Below are 16,996 nucleotides of genomic sequence, written 5' to 3' on the forward strand. Positions count from 1 at the left end.
GGGCGGGACTTGGAGCCGTAGCCAATCATCGCAGACGGCCGAATCGCGGCGGCTTGCTAAACGCGTGCGGGGGAGGTGGCTTCTTCCGGCCGGGGCGAGAGGTGGTTACGTTTGGTGAAGGACACCAGCTGCGGAATTTTTGGCTTTGGCAGGTGGGTGAAGAGTGGAGGCCGGGCTTGGACCTCGCGCCTCCACGTTGCGGGACCGCCCGCCGTTTCTGGCCGAGGAACACCTCGAGGTCTTAGTTTTCGAGGAGAGAAACGGTGGGGAATGGGAAAGGAGCTAGAAAAAACTAGGGGCGCAAGGGGGCGGCCAGCGGGTGAGAAGCCTGGAGGTGAGGTGCATAGGTGCGCCCAAGGGCTCCCACAGTTTCCGAAGACCCTTAGATTGCATTCGCCAGTGGAGAAAAATGAGGCCCTCCGCGAAGCGTCCCCCGAAGTCACCCAGTGACGTAATATTGGACGAGAGCTAGGGCTTCTGACCCCCATCACCGGCCGAATTAACCTCTTTTCTTCTGTATGCACATAGCTGTTTGTTCCCACCGAGCTGTGCTTAGGAAGCTGGCCAGCCGGGCCTCCTTTAGCTACACTGCAGCCTTTTTCAAAGCGAGTGAATGTGGCCCGGCCCCTACAGTTCGCCAGGCCCGCTGTAAAAAGGTTAGATTTCAGTCTGTAGACGATCAGTGGGAAGGCTTTTCCTAGGAGGTAGCCAGAACAGAGAGCTGTAAACTCCTTGAGTGCAAGAAGCTGCTTCTGTTACGTGAGTGGTTCTCATCTTTGCCTTCCTTACCTCGTGATCTCACCATTCCAGGTAGGTGTTAAGTTAGAAAGGAAAATACTAACATCGAGGAATAGAGAAAGTAACAAGAGCTACTGGTCACTTTGGACCTTTAATAAAGTGCCCATCTCACAGATGGAGAGAGGCACGGAAGGATTAGCGGTGGCTCACGCCTGTAATCTCAGCACTTTGGGAGGCCGAGGCAGGCAGATCACCTGAGGTCCAGAGTTCGTGACCAGCCTGAATAATATGGTGAAACCTCGTCCCTACCAACAGTACAAAAATTAGCCGGGCGTGGTGGCGCACGCCTGTAGTTCCAGCTACTGGGGAGGCTGAGGAAGGAGAATCGCTTGACTCCGGGAAGCGGAGATTGCAGTGAGCCGAGATCATGCCACTGCACTCCAGACTGGACGACAGAGTGAGACTTTGTCTCAAGAAGAGCTGTTAGCAGCTTAATTAAAACAGACCACCATTTAACAACATTAAATCACAACTAGGAGTCTTACAAAGGGCACTGTAAACACAAGGGTTCCTTTATCTTTGCCCTAAAGTAACCTGCCGCATGCTGAAGAATGCAGAACCAAATTTTCAACCTTACTCCATCATTATCTCACCAGCAACAACCCCGTTCCCCATTTCGTCCTCCATTTGAGCCTCTCAAGAGTCCTCCTCCTTTAAGACCCAGACTAACTTGAGTGACTGATTTCAGTTCTTGAACCATGCACTTCCCTGCAGTCAGAATTAGTCTTCTGTAGGATATCACAAAACATCAGCCTTCCTCCCATATTATGTGTAAAGGAAATTTAAAACACCTTAGTATTGCTGGGCATATTCTCCTAAAAAGTTTCGTTAGATGTAATGTAGTGGAGGTTTTCAGTTAATGGTCAAAGTTAAGCCCTTGTTTTCTGTAGCGTTTCTCCTAAAAACCTACTTCACACCCTAAGAAATGAATCCAAAAATGTATCATGAAATGAATGGGGGAGGGAAGTATGTCTTTAGTAAGTTTAGTAAAGTGAAACAGTTGATAGCTACATTATAAAGTTGCTTTTATCGCTTCTGTTGGCTAAGATCAAGTGTATAAAGTTACTTTTAATGGAGATTTTCCTAACTTGGGCTAGACTGGCCAAGGTCTCTGAAGAGGCCTAAGGAAGTTTGGATTTCCTTCATTGCTCCAAGAACCTTCTTGAAACTTGAAAATTAAGGTCATTTTTCTCAAATTTTCATTGCCAATTCTTTACACAAGAATGCCTCTGAAAGCCTTTGAATGGGGGAGTTCCAGTTTCCATAGCAATGACTCCCTCACAGATATCTCCCTCTTCCATTTCATCAAGACCCAGCTGAGTCACTGTCACTGCCTACCAATCTCGACCGGACCTCGACCGGCTCGTCTGTGTTGCCAATCGACTCGGCGTGGCGTCGGTCGTGGTAGATAGGCGGTCATGCATACGAATTTTCAGCTCTTGTTCTGGTGACCTTTCGAATGTGTCTTGTCTATAAAAGAAATTCATGCCTTTGTAAAATACACAGGTACTATAGATTAAGCCGCCTTTGCTATATATTCTTCCAGAGTTTTTTTAATACACTATTTGTTTTTCTATTTCATTTACTGCAGTATTTTTCAAACTTTAGCATGCTTCAGGATTATCTAGAAGCCTTATTAAAATAGATTCCTGGACCCAGAGTTTCTGATTCAATAGGTAGGGCCTAAGAATGTGCACTAACAAGTTTCCAGTGATGCTAATGCTGCTGGTCTAGGGACAAGACTCAGAGAACCATTGACGTGCTTTATAAAATCCAGAAATAAGATTTTTCTTAACAACATTTAACGTTACTTGGGACATCTTACCATGTCAGTACACAAAGATCTGTGCATATTTTGTGTCGTTTAATGGAAACCATTTTTTAATGAGTCGTCTATAATGGACTTTTAAGATTTTCATAAACAATATTTCATTGACCATCTTTGAACCACACAATGTGTTTCCACTTCGTAATATTTCAGTAAGGGTAAATTCCTGGAGAAAAAAAGCAGCTAAATGGAAGGGTACACTCATTTTATTATTCGATAGATACTGCCAAATTGGACTTTCTGAAGGTTGTACCAGTTTATTTTTTTATTTTTTTGAGACGGAGCCTCGCTGTGTCGCCCAGGCTGGAGTGCAGTGGCGCGATCTCGGCTCACTGCAACCTTTGCCTCCTGGGTTCACACCATTCTCCTGCCTCAGCCTCCCGAGTACCTGGGACTAGCGGCGCCTGCCACCATGCCCGGTTAATTTTTTGTATTTTTAGTAGAGACGGGGTTACACCGTGTTAGCCAGGATGGTCTCGATCTCCTGATCTCATGATCTGCCCACCTCGGCCTCCCAAAGTGCTGGGATTACAGGCGTGAGCCACCGCACCCGGCCGGTTGTACCAGTTTATACTCCAAGCAACAGAGAGAGAATTCTTGTTTTCTCACATACTTAATGCTACTACTTACCATAATTTTATCTTTGCTCATTTGATTAAATATTGGTCTCATTTGACATTTGACTAATAGGTTGGTTATCCTTTTATGTTTTGTCTTTTTGTTTTTGGCATTTTTTTCTTAGTATTTTCCCTTCCCTGAGATGACTTAAATATTTCCCCATATTTTCTTCCAGGACTTTCTAGTTTCACTATTTACATTTAAATCTTTTATCTATTTTGGTGGTGGTGCAAGGATTCCAGCTTCCTTACTACCACCAGTAGCTATTATTAACTCCATTTAGTAAATGATCCCTTCTCCCCTGTCCCATGGAGGTCCTAAATTATTTATAACAAGAAAAATTGTAAAAGTAAGGGTTGTAGTTGAGCTGTTGATGATCACCCGTTGAGAACGTTTGAAAAATAGCAGCTCCAATTTTCGAGCAGCCTTAAAATGGATTAATTCAACGTACTGTGGTGTGATGGAGCCAGGAATGAAAAACATTAAGCTGTATTGGGTCAGAGAATGAACTTAGCAGGGGCTATTGTGTTCTCCTCTTATGCTGAGTGATTTGATGTATTCTGAGGTGCTCATGAAATAGCAGTCAACGTAAAATCCTACTTCCAAAAGCTTTTCTTATCAGGAAGGCTTTTTCCACCATCTTTGCTACTGCTGTGTTGGGTGAGATATAAATATGTACAGTATTTATATGCAGTGACCTTGAGTTTTTAGACTAAAACAAGACAAAATTTATTTACTTTTAAATTACATCCAAACCAATTTATTGTTGCTTTCTTTCTTTTTTTAAAAGATTGAAATCATGGCAGGTCCAGAAAGTGGTGCGCAATACCAGTTCACTGCTATTAAAAACTATTTCAACTCTTATACTCTCACAGGTAGAAGGAATGTAAGTATTAATGATAACTTTAAGCAATTATATTTTTAAGTAATATAGATGCAACAAGTCTTGTTTACTTTTTTCTTTCTCAGTGTGTACTGGCCACATATGGAAGCATTGCTTTGATTGTCTTGTATTTCAAGTTAAGATCCAAAAAAACTCCAGCTGTGAAAGCAACATAAATGGTAAGAAGTTGACATTTAAACCTTTATAACTTAAGCCATTTTGATGTTAAGATTTTCCCCCAACATATACTATAAAAATAAACCATTGTCATTTTGCAAAATTTATAGCATACAAGAAAAAAAGAGGCCTAGTATAGTGGCTCATATCTGTAATCCCAGCACTTTGGCAGGTCAAGGCAGGCAGATGACTTGAGCCCAGGAGTTCAAGACCAGCCTGGGCAACAATGAAACCCCATCTCTACCAAAACAAACATTAGCCAGGGTGGGAGAACTGCTTAAGTCCAGGAGGCAAAGGTTACAGTGAGCTGAGAACACGCCACTGCATTCCAGCTTGGGCAAAAGAGCAAGACCCTGTCTCAAAAAAAAAAAAAGAGGCTAGGCGCAGTGGCTTGTGCCTATAATCCCAGCACAATGGGAGGCCGAGGCAGGCGGATCACCTGAGGTCAGGAGTTTGAGACCAGCCTGGTCAACATGGTGAAACCCCATCTCTACTAAAAATACAAAAATCAGCTGGGTGTGGTGGCAGGCGCCTGTAATCCCAGCTACTCGGGAGGCTGAGGCAGGAGAATAGCTTGAGCCCAAGAGGCAGAGGTTGCAGACTTGGAAGCTCTTTATGTAATCATTAACCAACCTTTTATATCAGTTGCAAATATTTCTTTTTCTAGTTTGTTTTCAGTTTTTATGTAATTCTGTCTTATCCTTAAATCCCCATAGGTTTTATTTTATTCTTATAATTCTCCAACCCCCATTTGCCCATCCTTTAAATGAGTAAATCTCTGTTGTGTTGGCAATAGATATGTGGAAAGCCCACATGCCAGATCCTCATCTGCTGTAGCTCTCCTTCACAGACATCTTTTTTCTTTTTTTTTTTTTTCTGAGATGGAGTTTCACTCTTGTTGCCCAGGATGGAGTGCAATGGCATGATCTTGGCTCACTGCAACCTCTGCCTCCTGGTTCAAACGATTCTTCTGACTCAGGCCCCCGAGTAGCTGGGATTACAAGTGCATACCACCACAAATGGCCAATTTTTTTGTATTTTTAATAGAGACGGGGTTTCACCATGTTGGTCAGGCTGGTCCTAACCTCAGGTGATGTGCCTGCCTTGGCTTCCCAAAGTGTTGGGATTACAGGCATGAGCCACCACGCCCAGCCCAGATATTTTTCTTTTTGAGACTCTAGCTCTGTTGCCCAGGCTGGAGTGAAGTGGTGTGATCTCCGATCACTGTAACCTCTGCTTCCCAGGCTCAAGTGACCCTCCCACCTCAGCCTCCTGAATAGCTGGGATTTCAGGTGCACGCCACCACGCCCAGCTAATTTTTGTATTTTCTTTTGGTAGACAGGGTTTTGTGATGTTGCCCAGGTTGCTCTTGAACTCCTGGGCTCAAATGATCCACCTGCCTCAGCCTCCCAAAGTGCTGGGATTACAGGCATGAGCTACTGTACCTGGCCTCTTCTATGCCTAAGAGCTTTTCCAGTCTCAACAGTTGACCTTAGGGACTGCATATCCCAGAATGCAGCGATCACTGGCTTATTCCTAACAAACAGGTAGTATTTTGTCCAATTTTTTATATTAATTACCTCCTAACTTCAGGAGGGTGGTAGTATCCCCATTACAAAAGTGGAGAGGCCAGGCGTGGTGGTTCACACCTATAATCCCAGCACTTTGGGAAGGTGAGGTGGGTGGATCACCTGAGGTGAGGAGTTCGAGACCAGCCTGTCCAACTTGACAAAACCCCGTCTCTACTAAAAATACAAAAATTAGCTGGGTGTGGTGGCAGGCACCTGTAATCCCAGCTACTTGAGAGGCTGATGCATGAAAATCGCTTGAACCCAGGAAGCAGAGGTTGCAGTGTACCGAGATTGCACTGCTACCCTCCATCCTGGGGGATAGAGTGAGACTCTGTCTCCAAACAAAAAAAAAAAAGATGTTACTTTATATGCTAGACTTTTCTAATAGTATACCTTTAGGATCATACTAAATTGTTGGTAGCTTATTTGTTAAAGGTGGAATGTTAGGTTAAAATGTATTAATCTGAGGCTGGGCACAATGGCTCACGCCTGTAATCCCAGCACTTTGGGAGGCTGAGGCGGGTGGATCACTTGAGGTCAGGAGTTTGAGACCAGCCTGACCAACATGGTGAAACCCTGTCTCTACTAAAAAATACAAAATTAGGCCAGGCGCAGTGGCTCATGCCTATAATCCTAGCACTTTGGGAGGCCGAGACGGGCAGATCACGAGGTCAGGAGATCGAGACCATCCTGGCTACTAACACAGTGAAACCCCGTCTCTACTAAAAAAAATACAAAAAATTAGCCAGGTGCGGTGGCGGGCGCCTGTAGTCCCAGCTACTCAGGAGGCTGAGGCAGGAGAATGGCATGAACCCGGGAGGCGGAGCTTGCAGTGAGCCAAGACTGCACCACTGCACTTCAGCCTGGGCAACAAAGCGAGACTCCGTCTCAAAAATAAAAAAAAATTAGCCGGGTGTGGTGGCACATGCCTGTAATCCCAGCTACTTAGGAGGCTGAGGCAGGAGAATCACTTGAACCCAGGAGGCGGAGGTTGCAGTGAGTGAAGATCGTGCCATTGCACTCCAGCCTGGGCAACAAGAGCGAACTCTGTCTCAAAAAAAGAAAAAAGTATTAATCTGAGATAGACTTTAATTTTTTTGGTGTCACATCTTTAACAATCTAATAAATTCACATTCAGTTTCAATGGGTTCATGTTATCTTAGTAATTCTTGAATGTCTTAAAAGTAAAGCTGACCACATTTCTATCTAAACTGTTTGCTTTGTTTGTAGGATTTTAAACTGTCTACAGTTCTTAACCTCATCTGTTAAGTTCCCATGCCTGGAGAAGCTATCCCAACTCATCATGTGATAATTCAATTTGTACAATAAATTATGAACCTGGAAAAGCTGGTTGTCTTTATTTACAAGATATCAAAAATATAAAAACTGTACAAAATGCAACAAAGGCAAAAACTGGCAGTGACTTGGTCTAAATCTTTTAGTTTCCCAAAGCAAGGCTCAGTACTGGAGGTAAGCAACTGAAATGTCTGTCTGACTTCAAGTGTACTAGGTTGTATGTAGCTGTTTTAGCTGAAGTAGAACATGGAAGCTAAATTTCTTCACCTGGTTTATCGAGTGTTTGGGTGCACTCAAAACTCAACAGGTATATAAATTCAGATGTCAGTGGATGGTTGTACTTCATCTAGATCTAACAAAGGAACCCTACCTAGTTACATACATTCCACTAATCGTGGGCTAAGAAAAAAAAAGTTAGTGGATCATTTAACAGTTTTTGAGTGCCATACAGTAACTACATTTTTACAGCAGAAACATACATGCTCATAGGATTCTTCAGCTAAAATTCAAGATGATAGTATATTTCTGAATTTGAATCTTGAAGCAGGATGAATTATTGAAATCAACTTTTTTTCTAAACGTAATAAATTAAAATAGCATTTGAACAGAAAATGCATAGTTTCCACACAATCCAAAGCACCATAAATGTCCCCTCCATGATCATAATACCTCTTATTCAACTAACGGAAATTAGTCAAATGTGGTTGCTATAGAAACGTGGAACTGTCCCGTTCAGATTTTCCAAGCAGCATACTTCCAGATCCATATAGACAAAAACATTCTTTGTAGCTTAAATATTAATCACTGAGGTATTTGCTTTTAGTCTCCCTTTTCAAAAACAGTAGCTTCCAAAAGGTCTTTAATACCGACGGTTTATTGTGGACTATAAGCTCCTGCAGCTAGAACCAGGTTTCTTCGAGTAAAATGAAGGTGTACAACTGGTGTTGATTTGGTCATATATGTTCCCAGCAACAACTCCTGTGAATTCTCAGGTAAATTTATATGCCCAGTGGCTGTAGTAAAGTCATCGGTCTCTAAATCCTCAAAGGCTTTGATAGCATCCCATAATCGAACTGTATTATCCATTGAACCTAAGGGGAAGTCAAGGAAACCATTAGTTGCATCCATCATATTTACATTCGGACATTTTGTCCAGTACACTTTATGTATCTACTGTACATTTTGGGTGAAAAATCTAAATTTGACCAACAACTCTACTCCTTCCTAAGGAGCATTTCAAGCGGTACTTTAACCTGAGAAGTAATTCATGTATAGGGTGACACTCTGGAATCACAGCTAAAGGGAAGCAAAACCTAAAACACAAGGACTTACTTTTGCAATCGTCAACAGTTTCCTCTTAACATAGCATTTACCATAAAGCCATTAATAGTCATTTACCTGATGCCAAAATTTCACCATCTCTACTAAACCTAAGTGAACAGACTGTATCAGTGTGGCCTTTTAATTCTCCAACCATCAAACCATGTCCAATATCCCAAAGAAGTACTCTGCCATCTGTTGCTCCTGTAGCCAGGAATCTCCCATTGGGAGAAAATGTCAAGGAATGAATTGGTCCCTACAAAAGAAGTTCATAGAAAGGATCAAAGTAAAGTATGTCTAGGAAAATAAGACAAAATTTTAAAGTTTTGTAGTAAGAATGGTGTCTGCAAAATTTATGTGTCACTTGTTTAAAAAATATTTTTATCTTGAAAGCAACCTTGGATGCTGGAATAAGAGTGTATAAAATACCTTGTGTCCAGTGAAGATCCTTACACAGTTACCATTTAGGACGTCCCAGAGTCGCACAGTTCTGTCTGCAGAGCCCGTAGCAACATAATTAGAATTTGGATGGAATCTGGTACAATTCACATCAGCAAGATGGCCAGCAAATATTCTTAAAGGCTGATAGTGGTCTGTAGCCCAGAGCCTTTTATAAAGTTGTTGAAAGCAAAAGACAATTAGTACATAGCTGTGAAATGCCAAAAATCCATATGAAATAAATAGAAACATCCATATGAAAAGTTAGTTCTGAGTGGGCCCCCCACTTACTAGTTAACTGAGGGGAAGAAGGATGAGACTCAGTCCTGAGAATTCATCTAGTACAATTTTTTTTTTTTTTTTTTTTTTTGAGCTGAGGTCTTGGCTGGGCACGGTGGCCCATGCTTGTAATCCTAGCACTTTGGGAGGCTGAGGCAGGTGGATCATGAGGTCAGGAGTTTGAGACCAGCCTGACCAACATGGTGAAACCCCATCTTTACTAAAAATACAAACAATTAGCTGGGAATGGTGGCACACACCTATAATCATCCCAGCTACTCAGGAGGCTGAGGCAGGAGAACTGCTTGAACCCAGAAGGTAGAGGTTGCAGTGAGCTGAGATGGCGACACTACACTCCAGCCTGGGCAACAGAGCGAGACTCTTGTCTCAAAAAAAAAAAAATTCTGAGGTCTTGCTCTGTTGCCCAAGCTGGATTCAAACTCCAGGTTCCAGCAATCCTCCCACCTCAGCCTCCTCAGTAGCTGGGACTACAGGCGTGTACCACTGTAGCGAGCCAAAACTTAAGTTCTAGAACTCCAATACTCTGTATATTCTTCCTCCCCTATTCCTAGTCTAAACCACAGAAAAGTATTTTCCCCTCGTTCTGGCCACCAAATAGTTGTTTTGTTTTGAGATGGTCTCACTCTGTCACCCAGGCTGGAATGCAGTGGTGCAATCTCGGCTCACTGCAACCTCCACCTCCCGGGTTGAAGCAATTCTGCCTCAGCCTCCTGAGTAGCTGAGACTACAGACACGTGCCACCACACCCGGCTAATTTTTGTATTTTTTCTTTTTTTTTCAGTAGAGACAGGGTTTCGTCATGTTGGCCAGGCTGGTCTGGAACTCCTGGTCTCCCAAAGTGCTGGGATTATAGGCGTGAGCCATTGCACCTGGCCAAATAGTTTCTAACCTGAAATACCTTATCCTCAACTTCTAAGAAGATGACAGAGAAACATGAAGGTGCTCACAGTGGTATGGAAGACAAGGTTAAGCATCTGATGGGGGTGGAAGGGAGGACTGTTAATTAACTATTTTTTAAAAACCAGGATTCATATAGATGTAATTGCAGATATAATAATACTCCTGCCCCAATTTCTTTTTTTTTTTTTTTTGAGGCGGAGTCTGGCTCTGTCACCCTGGCTGGAGTGCAGTGGCCGGATCTCAGCTCACTGCAAGCTCCGCCTCCCGGGTTTACGCCATTCTCCTGCCTCAGCCTCCTGAGCAGCTGGGACTACAGGCGCCAGCCACCTCGCCCGGCTAGCTTTTTTTTTTGTATTTTTCAGTAGAGACGGGGTTTCTCCGTGTTAGCCAGAATGGTCTCAAACTCCTGACCTCGTGATCCGCCCATCTCGGCCTCCCAAAGTGCTGGGATTACAGGCTTGAGCCACCGCGCCCGGCCTCTTTTTTTTTTTTTTTTTGAGACGAAGTCTCGCTCCTGCCCCCAGGCCAGAGTGCAATGGTGCGATCTCAGCTCACTGCAACCTCCGCCTCTTGGGTTCAAACAATTCTCCTGCCTCAGCCTCCTGAATATCTGGGATTACAGGCAACTACCACCACGCCCAGCTAATTTTTGTATTTTTAGTAGAGAAGGGGTTTCACCACGTTGACCAGGCTGGTCTCGAACTCTTGACCTCAGGTGATCCGCCCACCTCGGCCTCCCAAAGTGCTGGGATTACAGGCGTGAGCCATTGCGCCCGGCCCCAATTTCAAATAAGTTATAAATGCAAAAGCTTCTCAGAAAGTTGATCCTCAACAATGGAAGTGTAAATGAATTTGGCTGGCTGCTGTAATTCCCAACAAGAAACCATTCTGTTCATTGAATACACCCAGTCATAAGATCACAGTGTTCTTACCGAGCTACTCGGTCATGGCCCCCTGACACAAAATAATATCCATATGGAGAAAATTGTGTGTCCCATACTGGATAGTTGTGTCCTTTATATCCCACCAAACAAGTAAATGTTTGAAGGCTCCACAATCTAACAGTTCCATCCTCTGAAGAGGAAAGCAGATAGTTCCTGAGAGAAGAAAAGGTGATATATTTGACTCCCAGAGTAACCTTTGGTCACCTGTCCAGTTTTATATACATTTGAATACATTAAATATTTTATATACACTTGAATATTTTACATACATTTGATTATATTAAATATAGCTAACATGCTATATCTCACTTTTAATTCATTCATGCAATTCACAGTAGATATCAACTGAAAGAACTACTATGTTAGCTCTGACACTCTACATATACCGAGCACCTATTGAATGAGGTAAGATGATACAGAAACTTACGGAAAATCAGTTCTTTACAAGAAAAAAGTACCGGGGTAATTAACAAAGTATAGTCAAGTAAGGTCAATTGAGAAAGTTTAAGAAATGTGATATGTCACTTAAAACTCAACAATTTTTGACCCTAAAATAAAGATGCTATTTTCCTATGCTGTGTAAGCTATTTAAGAATTAAAAAGGAAATGTCTTTTGAAGAAAAAAAAAAAAACACTATAGACATGCTAATAATTCTCTACCTTTTTCAAGGATAAACACAACAGATTGGTAGTCAGAAGGTATTACAATTTTCACTGAAATCAGACGTTTCCCTCAAGTAAAAATGTATCATCTGGCAAAACCTTATCAAACAACAAAAAACCTAATTCTCAAAGTTTCATAATGATGAAATCTTGATGAATGGAAGGCTATTATCTTTTTTTCTTTTCTTCTTTTTTTGAGATGGAGTTTAGCTCTTCTTGCCCAGGCTGGAGTGCAGTGGTACGATCTCGGCTCATTGCAACCTCCGCCTCCCAGGTTCAAGTGATTTTCCTGCCTCAGCCTCCCAAGTAGCCAGGATTACAGGCGGGCACCACCATGCCCTGCTAATTTTTGTACTTTTAGTGGAGACAGGGTTTCCCATGTTGGCCAGGCTGGTCTCGAACTCCTGATCTCAGGTGATGCACCAGTCTTGGCCTCCCAAAATACTGGGATTACAAGCGTGAGCCACTGTCCCTGGCCTGAAAGTTATTATCTATCCAAGTAATATACTAAGGGTATTATGAATACAAAACACCCTCCCCCCATTTTTACAGTGTTAGAGATCATGAAAAATAGGCAAATACCTATACACATAGGATGACATTGTAATCATACACCTAAAGGGAAACAAAACCAATTTCGAATTTCCTTTTTCATTTACTCTTAGTACTTTTGATTATAGAAAGATAAATCCTCAATTACTAGCTAATATGCCATTAATGTCAGGAATTTGTCTTAAATTTGATGAAGCAGCCAGAAGACACAATGCAGGGACCCAGTGAAGCATTTCAACCCCTAATGGAGTTCTATAAAACTAAAGCTTTGGTTGGTTATTTACCATTGGGTAACAAATAAAAATAATTAAAAAAAAAAAAATACCAAAGCTAATTTTTAAAACCAGTAATCCCTGAAACTGTGCATTTTGATTCTATAAATTTGAGTACACAGACTGGGCACACGCCTGTAGTCCCAGCACTTTTGGGAGGCCAAGGTGGGCAGATCACCTGAGGTTGAGAGTTCAAGACCAGCCTGACCAACATGGAGAAACCCCGTCTCTACTAAAAATACAAAATTAGCCAGGTGTGGTGGCGCAGGTCTGTAATCCCAGCTACTCGGGAGGCTGAGCCAGGAGAATCACTTGAACCCAGGAGGCAAGAGGGTGCGGTGAGCCGAGATCACTCCATTGCACTCCAACCTGGGCAACAAGAGTGAAACTCCGTCTTAAAAAAAAAAAAAAAAAGAGTATACATTAAATTGCTACCGTGTACAAACATCAGGATTCAAAGATGAATTAGCAAATGGCAAGATTCTAAAAGATAATGAATGACAGCCATGAGATTTTTATCAGAATTTTCCCAGTATTTGCATAATGTTTCCAGTAGTTGACTTTTATATAATTTCAATATAACATAGCAGTATTTAATTTTTATTGTTTGTATTTTACCTATCCGGACTGAAGCTGGCTCCATAGACAGGCCCACTGTGACCATACAAAATCTTCAACTCACTTGCTGTTTTCTCATCCATGATTCTTTCTAAGACATCATCTGATTCTTTGTCTATAAGACTAAGATCTAAAATGGTCCAGAAATATTGATGTTTTAAAAGTACATTCATCAAAACTTTTAAAGTAATCATACCACAGTTCAGGAGAGGAATTAACATTTGAAAATTTCCTCCTATATACCAACCACACTGTGCTAATCCCTCTAAATTAGGTGGTATCATCTCAGCATATAAGAGAAGAAATTGACATTCAGAACAGATAATTTGCTAGAGTGCACACAGCTACTCAGTGTGGGAACCAGGACTGAAACTCGGTTTTGCTCACTATGCCACAGTGTTTCACAAAAATGAAAACTATGAGCCAGGCATGGTGGCTCACACCTGTAATCTCAGAACTCTGGGAGGCTAAGGTAGGCAGATTGCTTGAGCCCAGGAGTTCGAGACCAGCCTGGACAACATGGAGAAACCCTGTCTCTATAAAAAATAAAAAATTAGCCAGTGTGGTTGCACACACCTGTAGTCCCAGCTACTCAGGAGGCTGAAGTGGGAGGATCACTTCAGCCCAAGGATTGGAGGCTGCAGTGAGCCGTGATCACACCACTGCATTCTAGCCTGGGCAACACAGTGAGACCCCATCTAAAAATAAAAATAAAAATAAAAAAACCTTATAGACTTATTAAAATAATTTAAAATACAATTGTTTTATTTAAATAATAAACTTTATCTCAGGCCGGGTGTGGAGGCAGGAAAATCGCTTGAACCCGGGAGGCAGAGGTTGCAGTGAGCCACGTATAATTCTGGCACTTTGGGAGGCCACACAGGCGGATCACTTGAGGTCAGGAGTTCGAGACCAGCCTGGCCAACATGGTGAAACCCCATCTCTACTAAAAATACAAAAATTAGGCCGGGCGCGGTGGCTCAAGCCTGTAATCCCAGCACTTTGGGAGGCCGAGACGGGCGGATCATGAGGTCAGGAGATCGAGACCATCCTGGTTAACACTGTGAAACCCCGTCTCTACTCAAAAATACAAAAAAAAACTAGCCGGGCGTAGTCCCAGCTACTCGGGAGGCTGAGGCAGGAGAATGGCGTGAACCCGGGAGGCGGAGCTTGCAGTGAGCTGAGATCCAGCCGTTGCACTCCAGCCGGGCGACAGAGCGAGACTCGGTCTCAAAAAAAAAAAAAAAAAATACAAAAATTACCTGGGCATAGTGGTGGGCACCTGTAATCCCAATTACTGGGGAGCTGGGGAGGCTAAGGCAGGAAAATCTCTTGAAACTGGGAGGTGGAGGCTGTAGTGAGCCAAGACTGCACCACTGCACTCTAGCCTGGGTGACAGGGCGAGACTCTGTCTCAAAAAAACAAAAACAAAAAAACTTTCAAATAAAATCCTGACCTTATTTGTTCTTTATTAGCCATTTTTATGACTAAAACAGGAAGTACCATCCCTTATTTAAAGATTTTTCAAGATTTACAAGCAATCATAAAATGTTAGATTTTTAACTTTAAGTTTTTTAGCCTAACACTCATTCTACAGATGAGAAAACTGAGGCCTAAAGAAATTAAAACTGTCTAGTATCCCAGTCACTCCAAAGCTTTTTTCACTGTTGGGAATGTTAGAATCTTGAGTTAAAGTAAAATAAAGTAAATTTCTGTAAAGAACACAATCTTCTGTGTATTTTCCATGGAATCAAGATTGGTGTAGACTAATGGCAAGTTCACATTCCAAAAGGTCATCTCAGTTACCTGATGCTTGTTTGACACTACGAAGCTTTTTGGGTGTTACAGACCACACTCTGACAGTTGAATCTGCAAAACCTCCAGCAATCAGACTAGAATCATCAGTGACATCCACTGCAGTGAGACCCTGCCAATAAAAGGTTTAGACTAAACAATACTATTTTAGGGTATTCAGAGTACAGAATAGGAAGCAAATGTTAATCATCTTCACACTATACTAAATATATCCTCAACACCCTATTTTAAGGAATATATAAAGACTTTTTAAATCCTTGATTTAAAATATTGGCCAAGCACAGTGACTCACGCCTGTAATCCCAACAATTTGGGAGGCCGAGGCAGGTGGATCACCTGAGGTTGGGAGTTCGAGACCAGCTTGGCCAACATGGTGAAACCCCATCTCTACTAAAAATACCAAAATTAACTGGGCAGGGTGGTGGGTGCCTGTAATTCCATCTACTTGTGAGGCTGACGCAAGAAAATCACTTGAACCCAGGAGGCAGAAGTTGCAGTGAGCCGAGATCGTGCCATTGCACTCCAGCCTCTGTCTCAAAAAATAAATAAATAAATAAAATAAAATATTAAGTTTGGCCAGGCGTGGTGGCTCATGCCTGTAATCACAGCACTTTGAGAGGCTGAGGCGGGTAGATCACCTGAGCTCAGGAATTTGAGGCCAGCCTGGCCAACCTGGTGAAACCCCGTCTCTACTGAAAATACAAAAATTAGCCAAGCATGGTGGCTCATGCCTGTAATCCCAGCTACTTAGAAGGCTGAGGCAGGAGAATCACTTGAACTGGGAGGCGGAGGTTGCAGTGAGCCGAGATCGCACCACCACACTCCAGCCTGGGTGTCAGAGCGACGACACTCTATTTCAAAAAAATTAAATTAAATTAAAATAATAAAGTTTATATGACTGGGCACAGTGGCTCACACCTGTAATCCCAGCACTTTGGGAGGCCGACGCGACCAGATCACTTGAGGTCAGGAGTTCAAAACCAGCCTGCACAACATGGCAAAACCCTATCTCTACTAAAAATACAAAAATTAGCTGGGCATGGTGGCGGGTGCCTGTAATCCCAACTATTCAGGAGGCTGCAGCTAAGGCACAAGAAATGTTTGAACCTGGGAGACAGAGGTTGCAGTGAGTCGCGATCTCACCTCTGCACTCCACCCTGGGTGACAGCACAAGACTCTTGTCTTAAAAAAAAAAAAAAAATTGATAAATAAGTGTGCGTAAGTACTTAAACCAAGTTCAACAGAGATGAACCACAATTTGCTACTCCTCAAAGGCTAGCAGAATTCTGATCAGTGAAACAAACGCCATTAAACATTGCCTTCTATTCTGTGTAGTATCCAATTCTCTTTTCCTGACTGCTGTCTTTAAATTATATTAAGAGTTTAAAGGCCGGGCGTGGTGGCTCACGCCTGTAATCCCAGCACTTTGGGAGGCCGAGGTGGGCAGATCACAGTGTCAGGAGATCGAGACCATCCTGGCTAACACAGTGAAACCCCATCTCTACTAAAAATACAAAAAATTAGCCAGGCGTGGCGGCGTGTGCCTGTAGTCCCAGCTGCTGGGGAGGTTGAGGCAGAAGAATGGCATGAACCTGGGAGGCGGAACTTGCAGTGAGCCGAGATTGCGCCACTGCACTCCAGCCTGGGCGACAGAGCGAGACTCCGTCTCAAAAAAAAAAAAAAAACAGAGTTTAAATAACAAAACTCCATTTTAGCTAACACATTTGTTTCTCTCTTAATGGTAAATCATCATTCTACATGACTCTCCAGGCAGAAATCGCCCAATTAGTTTACCAACCTGGTAAGCATTGAGAAATGTATAGAAACAAATGGAGGGTAAGCAGTCTGGCCCAAGGCGCACTCGTTTGGTGGTTTCTTTCATATTCATTATCTTATCCAACTTATCTGAATCTTTCAACTCAGGAAGAGGGATTCTGTGAAAGAAAAAGAGAGTCAAAATTACCTTTTGACTATAACAAACTTGAACTCTCTATAACATATTG

At 42.6% G+C, this 16,996-nt stretch overlaps 2 protein-coding genes across 2 annotated transcripts in view; one reads left to right on the forward strand and one right to left on the reverse strand.

Moving 5' to 3' along the window:
- ATP5MD (ATP synthase membrane subunit DAPIT) lies at nt 1-7,221 on the forward strand. The gene is made up of 4 exons (XM_033184054.1): nt 1-152; nt 4,035-4,130; nt 4,214-4,306; nt 7,106-7,221. Exons 2-3 carry the CDS (start codon nt 4,044-4,046, stop codon nt 4,301-4,303), a joined length of 177 nt encoding a protein of 58 aa, XP_033039945.1. The 5' UTR covers nt 1-152; nt 4,035-4,043; the 3' UTR covers nt 4,304-4,306; nt 7,106-7,221.
- The window catches only part of TAF5 (TATA-box binding protein associated factor 5), a 24,317-nt gene continuing 14,533 nt past the window's right edge, over nt 7,213-16,996 (reverse strand). Inside the window, exons 5-11 of the mRNA XM_033183930.1 lie at nt 16,792-16,927; nt 14,985-15,105; nt 13,179-13,308; nt 11,062-11,226; nt 8,921-9,098; nt 8,570-8,747; nt 7,213-8,262 (exon numbers count right to left, since the gene is read on the reverse strand). Coding sequence (XP_033039821.1) covers nt 8,045-8,262; nt 8,570-8,747; nt 8,921-9,098; nt 11,062-11,226; nt 13,179-13,308; nt 14,985-15,105; nt 16,792-16,927 — 1,126 coding nt within the window. The 3' untranslated portion in view covers nt 7,213-8,044. The remainder of the gene's footprint in view (nt 8,263-8,569; nt 8,748-8,920; nt 9,099-11,061; nt 11,227-13,178; nt 13,309-14,984; nt 15,106-16,791; nt 16,928-16,996) is intronic.

The sequence above is a fragment of the Trachypithecus francoisi genome, unplaced genomic scaffold (assembly GCF_009764315.1).
Source record: "Trachypithecus francoisi isolate TF-2019V2 unplaced genomic scaffold, Tfra_2.0 Contig01579, whole genome shotgun sequence".
Lineage (NCBI taxonomy): Eukaryota > Metazoa > Chordata > Mammalia > Primates > Cercopithecidae > Trachypithecus > Trachypithecus francoisi.